This window comes from Prionailurus viverrinus, chromosome A2, assembly GCF_022837055.1.
Source record: "Prionailurus viverrinus isolate Anna chromosome A2, UM_Priviv_1.0, whole genome shotgun sequence".
NCBI lineage: Eukaryota > Metazoa > Chordata > Mammalia > Carnivora > Felidae > Prionailurus > Prionailurus viverrinus.
In genome coordinates, this window is record NC_062562.1 from 16,252,597 (window position 1) to 16,270,859 (window position 18,263).

Consider the following 18,263-nt stretch of genomic DNA (forward strand, 5'->3'; position numbering starts at 1 on the left):
AAGTCACAGGGATACAAAGTATGGCATAGGGAATATAGTCAATAATATAATTAATAACTTTGCATGGTGACAGACGCTAATTACCAATACTTGTATCCTGGTATTTCATTATGTATGTAACTGTCAAATCACTATGTTGTACACCTGAAACTAATATTGTATGTCAACTTCAACAAAAAAATTTTTCCCTATTTAAAGAAAAAATAAGCAAGGGTGGCATTATTTGCAGATGTTAATATCTGAAAAAAGGAGAACAAGAAAAAAACATCAAAAAATTCGGGAATCTCAATCAGAAAATTATTAGAATAGTTGAGAAAAACTGTAGGATAAGTTATAAATTTTAAGAAGTCAACTACATCCCTATGTCAAAGACACCAAAGAAATATCCACAAAATGGGATCATTTCTTGTCAAGTAATAAAAAAAAAAATTAATAAGAGGGTATTAATTTCCTCACTATTTTTTTTAAATAAAATTACACTACGACAATTTTAAAAACAAGAGAAAAAGTCACTGAAGAATACTGTCTAGAGCTTGAATGAAGTGCTGGTAAAATTCATCTGGATAAACAAGAGGGCACGATATCCTTTTAATAAAGGCTCTTGAGAGCAGACATATACTAAACTTTCAGTATCAATTAAAGACAAATTTCAGGGGCATCTGGGTGGCTCAGTTGGTTAAGCGCCAACTTGGCTCAGGTCATGATTTCACAGTCCGTGAATATGAGCCCCACATCAGTCTCTATACTTCAGATCCTCTTTGCCCCTCCCCCCCTTCACGTGCGTGCCTGTGCATGCACATGCACTCTCTCTCAAAAATAAGCAAACATTAAAAAACAAGATAAATTTCGGGGCGCCTGGGTGGCTCAGTCAGTTAAGCATCAGAATTTGTCTTGGGTCACGATCTCATGGTTCATGGGTTTGAGCCCCACGCTGGGCTCAGAGACTGGAACCTGCTTCGGATTCTGTGTCTCCCTCTATCGTTGCCCCTCCCCAACTCACTCTCTCTCTCTCAAAAATAAATAAACATTAAAAAAATTTTTAATAAAAAATTAAAAAAGGATAAATTTCAGAAAAGCTCAGCTTTAAGAACTTTACGTATAAATAAAGCCAAACTACATAGAGAGGATCACTACTTTTCAGTAAATACTATAAATACTGTCGGGCTATTTAGTTATCAGCAGGTAGACAAATTACAGTACTGTAGCAAATTCTAAAGAAGTTAATTTTCTTAAATTATTTTAAACCAGAAACAACAACAAAGAACAGCACCTTCATTCCATTCAGGAAGAAAAATATATTCCTGAATCCTGAAGAACAAAGGTAACATCAGTGACAAAATAGGAACATTCCAACGTCTTGTTCAAATAGTACTGCCTCCATAAATTCTTCCCCAGTTTTCTGCTCCCTTAACAACAAAACAAAAACAAAAACGTGATGGGAAATAATTACTCCTTCCTGTGACCACCAATCTGTCCCCACTCACCACTTGAGTTGCTTCTGTGGCCCGCATTATCTTTTCCACAGCTGCACGTTATTTATTTCAATGCCTGTTCCCTAGCCCCAATCACAGCACAGGAGGTGACTTGAGGACCGTCTTTATCTTGAGTCCCTCATATAAAACAGGAACTCCACAAATACTTCATGAATTAATGCATATCTGCATAGAAAACAAAACTTTTTAAATTTTTTTAATGTTTATTTATTTTTGAGACAATGCAAGAGACAGAGTGCAAGCAGTGGAGGGGCAGACAGAGGGAGACGCAGAATCCGAAGTGGGCTCCAGGCTCCGAGCTGTCAGCCCAGAGCCCAAACTCACGAACCGTGAGATCATGACCTGAGCTGAAGTCGGACGCCTAACCGACTGAGCCACTCAGGCGCCCCAAAACTTTTTTTTAACGTTTATTTTTGAAATGGGAGAGAGAGACAGACAGAGACAGAGACAGAGAGAGAGAAAGAGAGAGAGAATAGAAGAGGGGCAGAGAGAGGGAGACAAAGAATCCGAAGCAGGCTCCAGACTCTCAGCTGTCAGCACAGAGCCTGATGCGGAGCTCAAACTCACAAACCAAGAGATCATGACCTGAGCAGAAGTCAGATGCTTAGCCAACTGAGCCACCCAGGTGCCCCAAGATAAAGTATTTTTAAAAACCCAAATATAGAAAAAAATATACATGAACACAGACAATGATAAAATCCTTTCCAAAATATTACAAAGAACTGAGAAAACAAAGTTGACACCACATTCTAATTGATAAGTCATTAAAAGTGAGGAATACATTCTCAACACACGGGAAAATACAAAGAAAATTATATCCTAGCCATTAAAGAGATATTCATTTTTACAAACTTTACACAACTATTAAGTTAGTAAAAATTAAGTTAAATCCAACACTGGTGGAGGAAAACGTAGAGGTCACTGTTAACTGGCTCCATCATTCCAAAGAACAATCTTGATACCACGTGAGGGCCAATCCAGGCTTTAATTCAGAAATTCCTCTACAGGGAAAAAACTAAAATTTCATTATCCCTCACTTTCCTAGGCCCCTTCCCTGCTTTATTTTTTGTTTGTTTGTTTATTTATTTATTTTGAGAGAGAGAGAGAGAGAAAGTGCAAGTGGGGAAGGAGCAGAGAGAGAGGGAAAGAGAGAATCCCAAGCAGGCACTGCACTGTCAGCAAGGAGCCTTGTTGCAGGGCTTGAACTCCCAAGCCATGAGATTATGATCGAGCTGCAGTCGGAGCTTAACTGACTTGGCTTAACTGACTGAGCCACCCAGGCGTTCCTGTTTTTTTTAGTTTTTTAAGTTTTTTTTTTTATGATTTGAGGGGAGGAGTGATAAATTGTTTCCTCTTATGAAGACTACAAAATGTGAAAAAGTTACAATTAAACAACAGGTATGAAATTTCCTTAGTCCCTGCAGTGTTATTTTTTTCATTTTATTTACTTTTAATTTTAAAAATAATTCATTGTGGTACAACAAAATGTACCCAGTTTAAGGGAATACCCCAGTGTCTACTGAGGTGATCTTGACCAATGGGCAGAGTGTGGTAAGTTGGCATCTATGGGACGCTGGGTCAAGTGCTCACCTCTTCAGTCTTTACAGGTAAGGGAGGCAGCAACTTGCCAAGGCCCTATCCCACCTGGTGGCAAGAACACTCCTTACCCCTGTCACCAAGGCCATGAAGCCTCATGTGACCAAGGCCGCAGTTTCATGACACCTGGGTCAGGGATACCACACAACCAAGGAGGCTGTGAACCGGCTAGGGAGCCTGCCCCTGGTTTCCTTGAGGGTCAGTCAGCAAGTGTGGACTTCAGAGTTAGGCTCCACTATCTACAGCCTGCTCTACAACCGTGAGCGTGTTTCCAAACCTCTTTAAGCCGGTTTTCTTACTGTACTGAAGGAAAAATACCTTTGCTGGATGAAGGTGAAAATTAAATGAGACAATCCATCGTGAGGAAGCCATGATGTAGGACTCGCCTTACCACAGCCATAATTACCCAAGTTGTCACCTCGTATGCCTGCCACCCAGGACTGTCCCCTGGCTGGCACAGTTATACCTTCTCTGGCTCTGAAAGGCTCAAAAGCCAAAAATGGGCAGTTGAGGCTAAAGTGTATTTAATGAAAGGCTCCTGGGATGACTTTCACCTGGTTTCAATATGTGGCATCTCTCTCAGCAGAGGCCGGGTTGCAATTCCTTATGTGTTTCCGGAATAGGGCCCTGGGCCACAAAGGCATACTGTCACAGAGCCATTCCACGGCATCGGGTCACAGTGGTGGCAATCCAGGCTGAAATACCACTTCAAAGGTGTGCAGATCCATTCCCACTCGTTGTTTCATCTTTCACATCTGAAAACAGTCCAAGGTAGCTACATTTGCCCCTCAATCAGGTCACAGAACAGCAGGAGACATTCCTTTGGCGAAAAAGGACACGCTCTTGTCCTGTATCTTGTACTGGTAAGTGAGGCTCCGATCCCGCTGGGTGGTGGGCTGTGATGGCGTCCTCCAGAGGATCCTCAGCTACAGTGACAAGAAGCAGGATGAGAGAGAAGCAGCCCCCAAGTTACCTGCTCCATTATGAACCCTACCTGCCTCCTCTGTAACCTGCAACTAAGGCCCCTAAGTTGAGATCACAGTCATGTGCCATGCAGCCAGGGGCTGGCTTCTAAAACAAAGCTTATGACCAGCTAACTAAAACTAAAGGTTTCCCCTTCATTACAGTAGTGATATTTGCTCACTACAGAAAGTGTGAAATGGAAAGAAAAAGAAAAAAAGCCCCCCAGATACAAACCCTTAAAGTATTTTTATGTGTTCTCTTTTGCTCTTTTCCCTAGGCATGGTTTTATATCTGTCGGCTACAATAATTGGGAAAATCGACTCATTAAAATCAGTACATCCAATTCAGAGGCTCAGGAAGGCTAGACATTTATTCTTATTCTGATGATATCTCAATGCCAGACATGCTAGAATGCTCAGGGGGACTGGCCTTAGAGCCACGACACAAGCTTCCTGGCAGGACCCTCTCCTCATGCCATGCACATGAACACGACCAACACAGCATTTCTGAGCTTGCTCCTTTGTTTTATTTTCTATAGCTACCCCTGAATGACTCTGGGCCAAAACTCCCACCCACCTCTAATGTGCCAAGAGTGGTCAACATCAAGTTAACCTGGAAGCCATGACAGCTTTGGGGGATGATTCCAAAAGAGAAGTTCCAGGGGCACATGGGTGGCTCATTCAGTTAGGCGTCTAACTCTGGGTTTTGGCTCAGGTTATGATCTTGCAGTTCATGGGATCCAGCCCCACACTGGGGTCTGCACTGATAGCACAGAGCCTATTTGGGATTCTCTCTCTCCCTCTGTCTCTGCCCCTCCCCTACTCGCACTTTTCTTTCTCTCGAAATAAATACACATTAAAAAAAAAAAAAGTTCCAGAAGGCACAGAAGCATGGTAGCCCCTTGGGAGGGGTAGAACCTGACCTTCCTCTAAGGCAGGGCTCTCAGCTTCCTCCTGAGTTCTCAAATATTTCGGTCAGAGGCAAGAGTGGGGCAGCAACAACCCCAGCCATGGGCATGGTCTCCCCACATTTGTGTTTTATTTATTATTATTACTTTTTAAAATTTTTAATGTTTATTTATTTTTTAGAGAAAGAGAGACAGAGTGTGAGCAGGGGAGGGGCAGAATCTGAAGCAGGCTGGAGGCTCTGAGCTGTCAGCACAGAGCCTGACACGGGGCTCGAACTCACGAACTGAGAGATCATGACCTGAACTGATGTCGGAAGTTTAACTGACTGAGCCACCCAGGTGCCTCCACATTTGTATTTTAAAAGGAGCAGCACTGGGGTGCCTGGGTGGCTCAGTTGGTTAAGTGTCTGACTTCGGCTCAGGTCATGATTTGTGGCTCGTGATTTTGAGCCCCACATTGGGCTCCATGCTGACAGTGAGGAGCCTACTTGGGAATTTGTTCTCTCTCCCTCTCTCTCTCTGCCCCTCACCTGCATAGACACTCTCTCTCAATATAAACAAACTTAAAAAAAAATTAATTAATTAAAATAAAATTAAAAAATAAAAGCAGCAGCACTGACCTGAGTATACAAAGCCTGCTGTGGTCCTGCAGAGGCATTCTGCTATTTGATAGCAGGGCCCCTGCATTCTATTCCAGAAGGCAATCTGGTCTCCTTTTTAGGAGCTGCACTTTGGTCACAAACGGGACCACCATGGAACACCTGAACAGGTACATGAGGCTAGCACCATCTGGAACAGACTCTAATTTGGGTTCTCACAACTTCTGAGGTTTTCCGTCCGTCCGAAGAAACACCCCAACCAGACAACCCCCAGGGCCTGACACTATCCCACACACAGTCTAGGCTCAGGCCTAGTGAGCCCCTGCGCACCTGCCCATGCACGTCCCTGCAGAAGCCAGTGGCCAGCCCCTCAGCCCGCAGGATCAGGTGGCTCTGGTGGCTAAGGCCGTTCAAAAGGATGTTGTTCTCCTCGTCCTCGGTGTCTCCACTGTCGTGCACCAGGGCTACTATGTTTCCCTGCAACAGAGATGGAAGATGAAAACCGTTCCTCCGGGCAGGGTCACCAGGGAGTACCGGGCTTTCAGTGCCTCCACTCCCCTGCATGTCCTCGCCCAGAGCAGCCTCTGGCTGCCGCTGCAACCACCCCCTCCATGGAAGGACCCTTGTTGCGCTCTAGGGTCCTAATTCCAATCACCTGCTGGACAGTCTCACCAGCACATCCAACCTATACTACCAGCTCAATCCCTCTTAAACAAAGCTCAGCTCAGTCTGTGGTCCTCAATGTTAGCAAAAAGTGCCACCTTTCTGCTAGGCACCAATTCATCCAGTCAGCAGCTCCTGAGTGCACAGCACGTGTCAGACACCACAGTGGGGATAAGAGGGGACCAGTATGGACCCTGGAGACAGAAAGATACTAACAACACAGGACACAAAGCCAGGAGAAAGGGGAGCATGGGGGGCTGGGGAGCCCAGGGAAGAGGCATCATGTCTGGCCCGGAGGGGAGGGTGACGTGGTGTGCACACCTGAGCCGAGTCAGAAGAGCGAGTAGGAGTTACCCAACCAGAACCAGAGGGGAAGGCTGATCCACTGAAGGGGATACCTTGAAGAGTAAGTCCTTTCAAAGGGATACCGTCCAGTTAAAAAGGATGAAGCAGATCTGTCTATTCTGGTTTTGGGCAATGGACATCAAAAGACACCGTGCATTATGAAATGAGAAAAAAGGCAGGCTACCAGTAATGTGAAGAAAAATGCAGAAACACATACACATAAACATGTTCATAATTGAACACACTCTCCAGAATACACGTTAGGAAAGAGATCATTACTTTTTATTAAAGTACTCTTTATGCTATTTACTTATTTTTAAAAAAATCTTTTTAGCATTTTTATTCACTTTAGAGAGACAGAGAGAGACAGAGTGCAAGCAGGAGAGGGGCAGAGAGACAGGGAGACACAGAATCTGAAGCAGGCTCCAGGCTCTGAGCTGTCAGCACAGCGCCTGATGCGGGGCTCAAACCCAAGAACTGTGAGATCGTGACCCGAGCCGAAGTCGGCCGCCCAACCAACTGAACCACCCAGGCGCCCTATTTTTTCTTTTTTAAACTATTCCCAAGTTTTGCTTTTTCAGCTAAAAGAGGTTTTTTTTAACCAAACGAGGGAGGTAGTGGGCACTTGCACTTAGTAGAGCAGGCTAAGCTGCAGGAGCTGTGGCCGCTTCACTGTCACCGAGCCGTGCCCTCCACGCCCCTTCTACTCTCTCCTCCTCCCATTCTTTCCCCATCACCTGGTTCCCACCCCGTGCCTGTAGCCACACAGTCCCAGGAGCTCCCCTAAACACAGCTTCCAGGTAAGCTCTTGCACCTGGGAGGTGCTCGGCGTGCAGTGCTGGGTATATGCACCCTGGTTGACTCCATTGGCTCATCCCAACCGCCCAGCACCCTCGGCCTGACCACACCGTGCTAAGGGCCGCAGGTCCCTCCCAGGGGCACCATCGCACGCTGAAGAGCTGCCACTGGGGGCCAGACGCTGCATGGGAGTGTTGTAAGCTTCATGTCACTTAACTCTTGCAGCTTGGTTCCTGCGAGGTGGACACCACAGCCATTCCTATTTTATACGTGGGTCTACTATCATTATTTAACTATTATGGTAAAATCCCCATTTTTGCCTCATAATTTGACAGTAAAAGTTACATCCTGTACTTGTACTGCATCTCACAATTTTTAATGCAGTTTATATCTCAACTGATCTTCAAAACACACCCAGAGCGATAATGACTTGTCCCAGGACACAAAGCAATGGGTGGCAGAGTTGGGACTGCCGTGGTACCACACATGACTGGTCCCATTTGAGACAGTACTGGTCAATCTTTTAATTTTGAGGGCTTTATTTTTTTAGCAGTGGCAAGAAGGGGAGGGAAGGATGGCAGACCAAAAGATTTCTGGGCCTACCAGGGTAAAGCCAAACCCCCAAATAAACAAAAAAGATCACTGCAAACAAGGGAGGTATGGGCCTGTCTGGGCCTATGGAGATCACAGGCAGCAGCACGGAGAGCAGGCGGGTCGGTACCTTTCGTTCCCAGCACACGGTGGCCCTGCAGTAGTGGATGAAGTCCAATACAGCCACCGCACCCATGCCCAGGCTCAGCAGCACACTGAGGTCGTCCACCAGCAGCACTGGGCACCTCCACGCAGCCTCTCCATCATCCACGGGCTTCAGAGCCTCCCGCACAAACTCGTACAGTGGCTGCAGGTTCTCAGCATTGGCCTCCCTGGAACATCAAGCGAGAGTCACCAGAGAGTTCACTCTGTCTACAAATGTTTATCTGGGACCAAGCAGCACCACAGGAAAGGGCTGGGGGAGGCAGAGAACTGGATCATAGTCCTTGGCACTAAGGGGTTCATGATCTGGTTGGAAAGAAAAGGCATGCGTGCATACACAAGCAAGCTGTACTTCAAATATTCCTTGAGGCCTAGTAGGTACAAAGCACTGTGCTAGAAACTGGGGTACACAAAAATAAACAGCCTCCTGGGTCCTTAAGAGACACCATGCAGCCAGCCCCTCAACCCAAGAGCTTAAGGTATTAGAAGATTAATTTGGATTGGGCAGGCAGAAGACGTCTTCCCAGGAGGTCATAATGGGTGCAAAAAGCTAAATAGCCATTCAGGTGGCCTGGTGGTGAGAACCAAGGTCTAAGGGCAGTTTTGTGTACCTACCGGATTCCATCTATTTCTAAAGAAGGTGGCCCAGCTACCTCCATCTCTCCAATGACTACCTCGGCAGTCACTTCCCAGCAAGAGAGGCTCAAAAATCAGCAGAGCACAGGGCCCAGGCACCTGCTCACGCTCCAGGTCTGCGGCCCACTAACAGCAAGGACAACAACTTCCCACAACCTGGGGTCAGGTGTCACCAGGCCCATCATTCAGACGAAGGCACCCAGGTTCAGAGATGCTAAAAGCTACGTGAGAGATCACACACACAGGGTCAGGGCACAGGGCCTTCTGACTCCACACTGCCTTCCAGCCACTGCAAAAGGTGGCATCTGAGAGAGGGGGCAGCAGGGAGAGTTCCCATACGGACTCCTCTGTGGTGAAGGAAGAACAGGTGGGGAGTCTGCACAGAGCTATGTTTGTGGCTGACACTCATAAAAGACAAAAAGCAGGAAAACCAATCTCAGAATAGCAAACCGGGGGTCACCAAACTTTTCTTAAAAGGCCAACAGTAATATTTCAGGCTTATGGGTCAAATGATCTCTGTCTCAACTACTCAACTGTGCTATGGGAGAGAACAGCCAGGGACAATATGCAAACAAATGAATGCAGCTATTCCAATAAAACTTTATTTACAAAAACAGGTAGCTAGCCATGGCCCATAGTGTGCCGATCCCTGTATCAACCCCAAAACAGAATAAAGGTGTGTGCTAGGGCTCTGAGCAAGGTTAGAAAAACATACCGTTCTGCCATACTCCCAGCAAATAATGCTTTCTGTAGCTTTGGGGTCAGGCATATACCCTCTAGCCCATGGTTAAGAGCCAAGAGCTTTCCAATAATGCTGTAACACCAGGGAAATGGCTACCTCTGAAAGCCAGCTCTGTCCCCCCACCCATGCACGGGAGGAATCACCCAGCAAAGCTGGTCTGGGTCCACCTACCAGGCATGCACTTCTGGGCTGGGCTGCAGGCTGACTGACCTGAGGAACTGCAAGGGGTGTGGCTCAGCCTGAGCCCGGAAGAAAACATCCACCGAAGACTTAAGACCTTCTAGGAACACAAGCTGCCCGCACTCCCGTGCCACAGTCAGGCTGACACCCTAAACACAACACAGAGGAGAATGAATTCATGTGCCTTGCAGAGGAACCCCTCACAGAGGCTGGATTCCAGCTCACAAAAAGGTACAGGACACATTCTAAGCCCTGCAAATGTGTACCTGTACACCTTTGTATGGGGCCCACGCCTTCTTTCCACTGCGTGGTCCCAACCCACGATCCCCACGGTTTTGAGGTGAGCCTCTACATTTATCACTTTTTAAAAAACTGACCTTTTTGTTTATATGCTCATTTTTGTGATTACTCAATACTTGGTTCTAATTTGCAGTAGTATTACAAATGCACATATTTATAAAATTAAGTATATTTAGAAACAATAATAATGACAATAAAATGGTGGCAGAATGACCAAGGTCTGAAAAATGCTGGTGAAGGAGACAGGGACAGATTTTGGCTTTGAGTTTCACAAACCCTCTTGTTTACGCATCAGTGGCACAGGACCTCAGAGTTGCTCTGAGGCTTTCAAATAACATAACTCAGAGATTGGAGTTGCCAGGCTGCCTAGAATACAGGAAGACTGCATTACCAGCAAGTTCTCCTTCTCTTCCCTTTACCTCTGAGGAAGCACTCCCATGAGAGTTAGGACAATACGAGCTCTTGATGCACTAGTTCAGAGCTCAGCAAACTTTTTTAGCAAAGGGCGAGACAATCTACGCTGCAATACTCTGGAGTAAGAGCAGCCACACACGATTCATAAACAAATGGCAGTGGCTACACTATGTCTAGCCCTCCTCTAGACCAGAGCTTTATTAAAACTTATTTTCTAGAAAATTTTTAAAGTTTACTTATTTATTTTGAGAGAGAGCATGAACAGGGGAGGGGCAGAAAGAGATGGAGAGAGAATCCCAAGCAGGCTCCACACTGTCAGCGCAGGCCTGGTGTGGGGCTCAACCTCACAAATCATGAGATCATGACTGGAGATGAAACCAAGACTCTGACACTTAACCGACTGAGCCACCAGGCACCTCTAGACCAGAACTTCTTAATATGGCTCTTTATAAACTACCCAATTAAGAATCTTTTTCTTAGGAAACATCCAGTTAAAATGCAGATCCCTGAGCACCATTCCAAACCTCCAGAATCAGAAGCTTTGCAGGCAAGGCCCAAGAATCTGCATTTCAACAAACACCCAAGGACAGACACAATCTAAATCTGCAACTCACTGCTCTCTCTGTGCAGAAATAGGTCACGTGGAACTCTTTAGATTCCTCATGCCCCTAGACCAGGTCTCAATTGCTCATTTATACCCCAGTGTCCTCCGCTATGCAGCACCATGAGCTCCACAGCCACCCCTGGCAGAGAGAAAGACTCCTGTTCACCTTTGCTCTTGCTCATGACAATTCTACTAATGGCAGTTCAATAATACGCTAAGAGTATGGAGGCTCACATTCATGGACTTCACGTGCCCAGTACCGTGTCTGTCATTCTTGCTGTGCTGATGATTCAAAGGCAACAGAAGAAGTAGCCAATCTGGACATGAGAATACACAGCTTTCTCACCCAGAGACACTGATGCCAGGGCCATAGAGACATGCTTCACAGACCTGGAATGCACGTGTGTTCTTGACATGACTGCTCTCCCTGAGCTCATGCTCTGACCTCTACCACAGGAGGTCTTCCTTCTCTGCAAAGGATGGGAAAGAATCTACCCTCCTCCCATTCTCTCATTTGTTTCTCCCCATCAGAATGACATCAGGCAGTGTAATGGTCCAATAGGAAGACTGGCATTTCAGTAGTCACTGCTAATGGGTGGTCTGGTTCTTTCCCTCTCTGAGGCTAGACTATTAAAAACAAAACAAGGGGGGCGCCTGGGTGGCGCAGTCGGTTAAGCGTCCGACTTCAGCCAGGTCACGATCTCGCAGTCCGGGAGTTCAAGCCCCGCGTCGGGCTCTGGGCTGATGGCTCAGAGCCTGGAGCCTGTTTCCGATTCTGTGTCTCCCTCTCTCTCTGCCCCTCGCCCGTTCATGCTCTGTCTCTCTCTGTCCCAAAAATAAATAAATGTTGAAAAAAAAAAAAAACAAAACAAAAAACAAAACAAGGGGCACCTGGGTGGCTCAGTCAGTTAAGCATCCAACTGTTGGTTTCAGCTCAGGTCATGATCTCACAGTCTGTGGGTTCAAGCCCTACATTGGGCTCTGTGCTGACGTGCAGAGCCTGCTTGGGATTCTCTCTCTGTCCCTCTCTCTCTGACCCCCCCCCCCCCACATGCTCTCTCTCTCTCTCTCTCTCTGTCTCTCTCTCAAATATAAATTAATTAAATAAAAAAAATTTTTTTAATAATAATAGGGGTGCCTGGGTGGCTCAGTCAGTTGAGCATCCAACTTCGGCTCAGGTCATGATCTCACAGCTTGTGAGTTCGAGCCCTGCGTCAGGCTCTGTGCTGACAGTTCAGAGCCTGGAGCCTGCTTCAGATTCTGTGTCTCCCTCTCTTTCTGCCCCAACCCACTTGCATTCTGTCTCTGTCTCTCTCAAAAATAAATAAACATTAAAATTTTTTTTTAATTTTTAAATAATAATAAATAAATAAAAACAAAACTAACAAACAAAAACTAGTAAGCCCACCTGGTCACAGGTCACAGGTGATGGCCTAAACTAGGCCAGAAGGTTCACCAGACTCTTGGCCATCTTATTCTTGCCTGCCTACATCTGATAAGATGAAAGGCAGGCTGAGATGAGGTAAGGAGCAGGTCACAAAAGCACCTCTCTCCACCTTTGAGTACTAAGCCGTAGACTTAGGGAGAAACAGTAGGAGGCACTCAACTTGGTGGTAGACCAAGCTGTGGGTCTCCAACCCAGCAGAACTAAGATTAAAGCCCACAGTGAGAAGGAGAAAATCTTAACTGGTCCAGAGTCAGTAGAGCTAGGTTTGATTAATTAACAACTGATTTGGTTCTATAAATTCTAAATGAGTAAAATAGGTAGAGATGCTGCCTTAGCTTTCCAGATAAGGGTTTCAGAACTCCATGATTTCCTCAGTCCCTCCCTTGCTAAGTTCTCTACAACCCAACCAGGGGAGCCCAGCCTTGGCCCCACTCACACCTGCATGACCCACATACTCTGCACCACAGAGGTCTACAATATTTACCAACTTCTGTCCCACGATATTGTAGTGACTGAAGGACTGGATCAGTGCCACAAAGCAGACTTTACAATTAGCTAGAAAACAAAATAAACAGATTTTTAATAAAGTCTCTATGTATAATCAGTCTCATATACTTTGTACCTCTAGAAAATAAAGCTCTGACTTTATTGGGTCTATAGACCCAAGAGGCCTTGCAACCAGACATCCCCAATTTGACTCTAAGCTGCACTTTTTTTCATATATAATAATTATACCTATTTCATTGATCCTGAAATGTACTTCTTCAGTTATGTGTATCAATAGGTACCTTGTTTTGTTCTATTGTAAATAAATTGTGGTTTTTAAAAAGTAATACTTTTCTGTTTGTACAGAAATACAACTTTTTTTTTAACAACTCACTTTTTTAAAAACTGGTCTTATATCCAAGAAATTATAAGTGGAACACAAAGAAACTCTAGCTACCTTAATGAACATAATTAGTTCTAATATTTTATCTATAGATTCTCTTGCTCTTTCAATCCTGACAATAATATCATCTGGAAAAGAAAACAACTTTCAAAGCTGTAAACGATCACAACTAAGAATGACAAAGGTGTACCCTCTATTCTGGCCTGGCTCAGTAGGGGCTCACGGAGAATCAGCTGATAAATGAGTCTTTTTTTTCATTTGGCTGTTTTCTTCTTCTAATCCATTTTCATATGTAAACTGCAGTGGCCCCACAGTTTTCCTATGCTCTCTAGGAAGCATCTACTTCCAGGGCAACGTGTCAATGGGTCCAGAGCCCAAAAACCTCAAGATACACAAGGACTGGGGGGCGCCTGGGTGGCTCAGTTGGTTGAGCATCTGACTTCTGCTCAGGTCATGATCTCACAGCTCATGGGTTCGAGCCCCGCTTCGGGCTCTGTGCTGACAGCTCGGAGCCTGGAGCCTGCTTTGGATTCTGTGTCTCCCTCTCTCTCTGCCCCTCCCCTGCTCATGCTCTGTCTCTCTCTCTCAAAAATAAATCAAAATGTTTAAAAAAAAAAAAAGAGAGAGATACATAAAGACTGAGGAGCAACTAAATCAGGAGGCCACACGAGGATCTCAGTGAGACCATGCCTGCACACTGGGTGGAGAAGGGAAGATAGGAGCACATACCACCCTTTGGCAGGGATGGGCAGGGAACAAGATGGTCAAGTAACCTGTTACCTAATAAACAGCCATCTGGCTACCCAAACACCTAAGACCTAGTTAGTTAATACCATTCCTATTGCTTTTAGCCTTAGGTTTCTTTTTCTATAGCACCAATGAGTCGTATACCTTTGAGGTAGAAGGAGAGAAAGTGGTGCACAAGGAAGCTGCCATCTGTGTTGGCATCACAGAGTAGAGTCAGTTTCCCCTACGAGTTAAGAGGAACACAAAAAGGTGAATTAGACTCCCTGGAAAGAGGTCAGTACACACACACACACACACACACACACACACACACACACACACTACCAGAAAGAAGAAAGTAAGTCAAAACTATGGAAAAACCAAAAGTTAGAGTGATTGTTATTAAAGTCACTCATTACGGACAAGCACATCTCAGCTTCCACTTTCCCAAGGCAAAGAGAGAATAAAAACCCTTCCCTTCCTCATTCACCTTGGTAACTCAGGGACCGGTCTTGGAAGAACTAGAGAAGCTTTTACCATTAGAATCCAACAAAAATCACAGCCTGCTAAGACTGGAATGGACCTCCAAAAAAGTAGTATGATCCAACTTCCTTCCTATTTTTTTTTTAAGTTTATTTATTTTTGAGAGAGAAAGAGGGAGCATGAGCGGGGGAGGGGCAGAGACAGAGGGAGAAAGAATCCCAAGCAGGCTTTGAGTTATCAGCACTGAGCCGAACGAGGGGCTTGAACTCACTACTGGTGAGATGGTGACCTGACCCAAAATCAAGAGTGGGAGGCTTATCCAAATGAGCCACCTAGGCGCCTCCCTATTTTTAATTCCGATACCAAATCTGTACAATAGGGTGGGAGAGAGGGAAGAGGAGTTGTTGACAGAGAATTCCAATAACAAAATTCTCATCCCAATGGCCCTAGACACTGCTTCAGGAAAAGCTCTGATCATGGAGAGTTCTGGAAAGACCTCTAAAGATGGTCTCCACAATGGCTGACTGCCTTGCTGCAGCCACCTCTAGTTCCTTTTCAGTGATAGGGAAGGTCGCAATCAAATGGTATCAGACACGACACTGCTGTACTGTTGTGACTTTTTTTTCACTTATAAAATATGAAAGATCGCACCATCAGACCTTGAGGGTTACCTCCAGGGCTGTCATTTCCTGGTGCCCACTTTGATCTTCCATTCCTTCACTCTGGCCTTGGGCTGAGCACTTTGGAGGTGCCAGCAGTAATTAGCAAGGTCACCAGAAACATCTTCAGGCTTGAGCAACTGAAATCCACAAGGGTCTACTTAAAACTATAATTTGCCTGACACTGAGCGCGCGGGGGGGGGGGGGGGGGGGGCGGGGGATCATAAAAAGGCCTGATTGAGGGGCACCTGAGTGGTTCAGTCGGTTAAGCATCCAACTTCAGCTCGGATCATGATCTCCCAATCTGAGTTGGAGCCCTGAATCGGCTTTATTCTGACAGCTCAGAGCCTGGAGCCTGCTTGGAATTCTTTGTCTCTCTCTCTCTCTCTCTCTCTCTGCCCATCCCCTGCTCGCACTCTGGCTCTCTCTCTAAAATAAATAACATTTTAAATTTTTTCATAAATAAATAAGCAAGCAAGCAAGCCTGATCGATACACACGATGTCTTGGCTGCCTGGAGTTTACCATTTCCTTAGGAAGACAATGGTTATAAAATGAACCAGGTAAATTCCTGAAAGAAATAACCCCTGGGTTAAAATAAAAAATTTCGGGATGCCCCAAAGTACAGAAAGAAGGAAAGACTGGCGAGGCTGCTATGCCTCAGGCAGACTTGATACAAGCCAACGCTGGCTGAACGCAGTTTGGAATAGCACTATTAAAGACCAAGAGGAGGATGAGGAAAAGGAGGAGGAGCAGCGTTCACCGCGGAGTACTGAGGGGCCAGAGAGAGACCGAGGGCGATTAAGAAGCTGGTCTCAAGTGAAGGGTGGAGAATCAAACTCTCAGGCAACCTCCTCTAGACGCCGGGCCCCCCACCCCAGTGACAACGCACAGGGCCCCCCGGTATCCGTCTGTGTACGTAAGCCGATGCATAGTCGGCCAACCTTCCTGGGCACTTTCAAAGATACACAAGCCTTTGAGAAGACCCCCACCTCCCGCAGGCTCCAGGGCGGAGCCCAGTCCCCGGGGCGGCCATCCCTGGACTACAACTCCCAGGCGCTTCATGCCCGCGGAGGTCGTGCCTTTCCCACGAGTCCGCGTGCGCTTCATCCGGGTATACGGTCTTCCGCCACGCTCCGGGACCCGCCCCCTTCCCACCGCGCGACGCCTTACCTGCTCCGCCCTGTCAGGAGTGGTGTTGAGAAGGTTATTGAGTTCAGGGAACATTCCGAGCTCTGAGAATGAGCCTTCCCGGACCGGGAGCTGGGGCTGCGGCGGCGGGGAATACGAAGAGCTACGCACCATTCGAGCCCGCGCGAGGAAAGCGCGCACGCGCAACGCCGCTTCGAGAAGCCGTCGCAGCCAATCAGCCAAGCGCCTGGATCTGGGCTGCTGCCGGCGCACGCGCGAGGGCGGGCATCCGGCTGGGGTGGTGGATGGTACGGGTCTTGTGGCGCTTTTTCTGAGGGTCTTAGGTGCTGGTGCTTTGCTCCTTCACCTGGCCTCGCTCTCTCCCCAACGCTGGGATTTGGGGCAATGCAGTTCGCCCCTCCACACGTGCCTGTCGAGCACCTGCTGTGTGTCCCCCACTGCTCAAAGCTAGGGCTACATAGGGAACGAGATGAGTGAGGATGCCTGCCCTTTCTCGCAAACGCAATGAACACAGAATTGTACGTTGAAAAGTTCTTGGAAAAAAGCAAAAGCAGGATGAGGGAGTAATGGTGGGGTAGGGGTAGGTTTCGTACAGAGGTTGTGAGGGTAGACTCCCTATGAAAATATGATTGGAACACACCCATGCTCTTGCCCGGGATTTTGCACCAACTGTTCCTCTTTACTGGAATGCTGTTTGTCTAGATGTTGAGACGATTAAAAAAATCCTCCACTTACTTCAGGTCTCTTTGCTCAGATGTCACTATATTCGAGGCCTTCCCTGACCATCCTGTTTAAATTTGCAAACTATCCTTTCCCCCTGCTTTTATGTTGAACACAAAACATGAACATTGTCCAAACCACAAGTTACTAGACATCCTCTCCCCAACCTGAGGACTATGGCTTCTTTACCAGTCCCAGGTTTAGCCTCACTCTAGTTGGCCTCCCTGTAGATGAAATCTATTAAGGTACTCAATTATAGAATTATCCCCACTTTCTGACAGCATCCTATCCCAAACCCTCCTCCCAATCATCTAACAAGCCCAAGTCCTGTAATTATGTTCTAACACTCTTAATGATATACACCACGATTTCCCATGATATGCATTCTCTTTCACAGCAATGAATAACAAACCCAACTTTTCAACAATAGATCAATTTCTGGTGGTTGTTGCCTGGAAGGAATTGACATGATTTCTAGCAGCCAAATTTCAACTTTAGAAAACAGTTTCTCAGTAAGAAAGCAGGAGTCACTCAGAGAAATAGGATACTATCAGACTAGCAGCTGCAGTATTTCTTGAGAGAAATACTGTTTCTGGTTACAGCTGGTTTTATCTGTGTTGATGATGAACAGCTGGACAGGTTAATGTCCTTATTTGAATCTCCACACCAGATGGCAGGAGGGCTGGGATTTTTGTCTCTCATTTTAAGTCTCATTTCCTCAGTGCCTAAAAGATTGCCAGGCACATGGCAGGTGCTCATTTTGAAGTAATGGATGTATGTATTTTTCTGTAACCATGGGCTGTCTTTTCACTTTCTTGGTGGTTCCTTTGAAGCAAAAAAGTTTTTAGCTTAAAAAAAATTGTTTAATGTTTATTTGTATTAGAGAGAGAGAGAGAGAGAGAGAGAGAGAGAGAGACACTGTGTGAGCAGGGAAAGGGCAGAGAAACACAGAGACAGAATCTGAAGCAGGCTCCAGGATCTGAGCTGTACGCACAGAGCCCAACACAGGGCTCAAACTCACCAGCCATGAGATCATGACCTGAGTCCAAGTCCAACACTTAACCGACTGAGCCATCCAGGTGCCCCATTTTTAGCTTTGATAATATCTAATTTATCTTCTTTTTTTCTTTGTTTCCATGGGTGTTTGGTGTCATCTAAGAATCCATTGCAGAATCCAAGGTCATGAAAATTTACC

General features: G+C 46.1%; 1 protein-coding gene across 2 annotated transcripts; it reads right to left on the reverse strand.

Moving 5' to 3' along the window:
- Positions 1-2,060: 2,060 nt before the first annotated feature.
- ELP6 (elongator acetyltransferase complex subunit 6) lies at positions 2,061-16,501 on the reverse strand. Of its 2 annotated transcripts, none has more exons than XM_047851081.1 (7): positions 16,370-16,501; positions 14,221-14,299; positions 12,925-12,995; positions 9,706-9,824; positions 8,086-8,287; positions 5,889-6,035; positions 2,061-4,015 (listed from the first exon to the last, which is right to left on the reverse strand). In XM_047851081.1, exons 1-7 carry the CDS (start codon positions 16,499-16,501, stop codon positions 3,887-3,889), a joined length of 879 nt encoding a protein of 292 aa, XP_047707037.1. In that variant the 3' UTR covers positions 2,061-3,886. The 2 variants fall into 2 exon arrangements, with proteins under 2 accessions (XP_047707037.1, XP_047707036.1); XM_047851080.1 differs by having other exon boundaries at positions 9,667-9,824.
- Between the last annotated feature and the right edge of the window lie 1,762 nt (positions 16,502-18,263).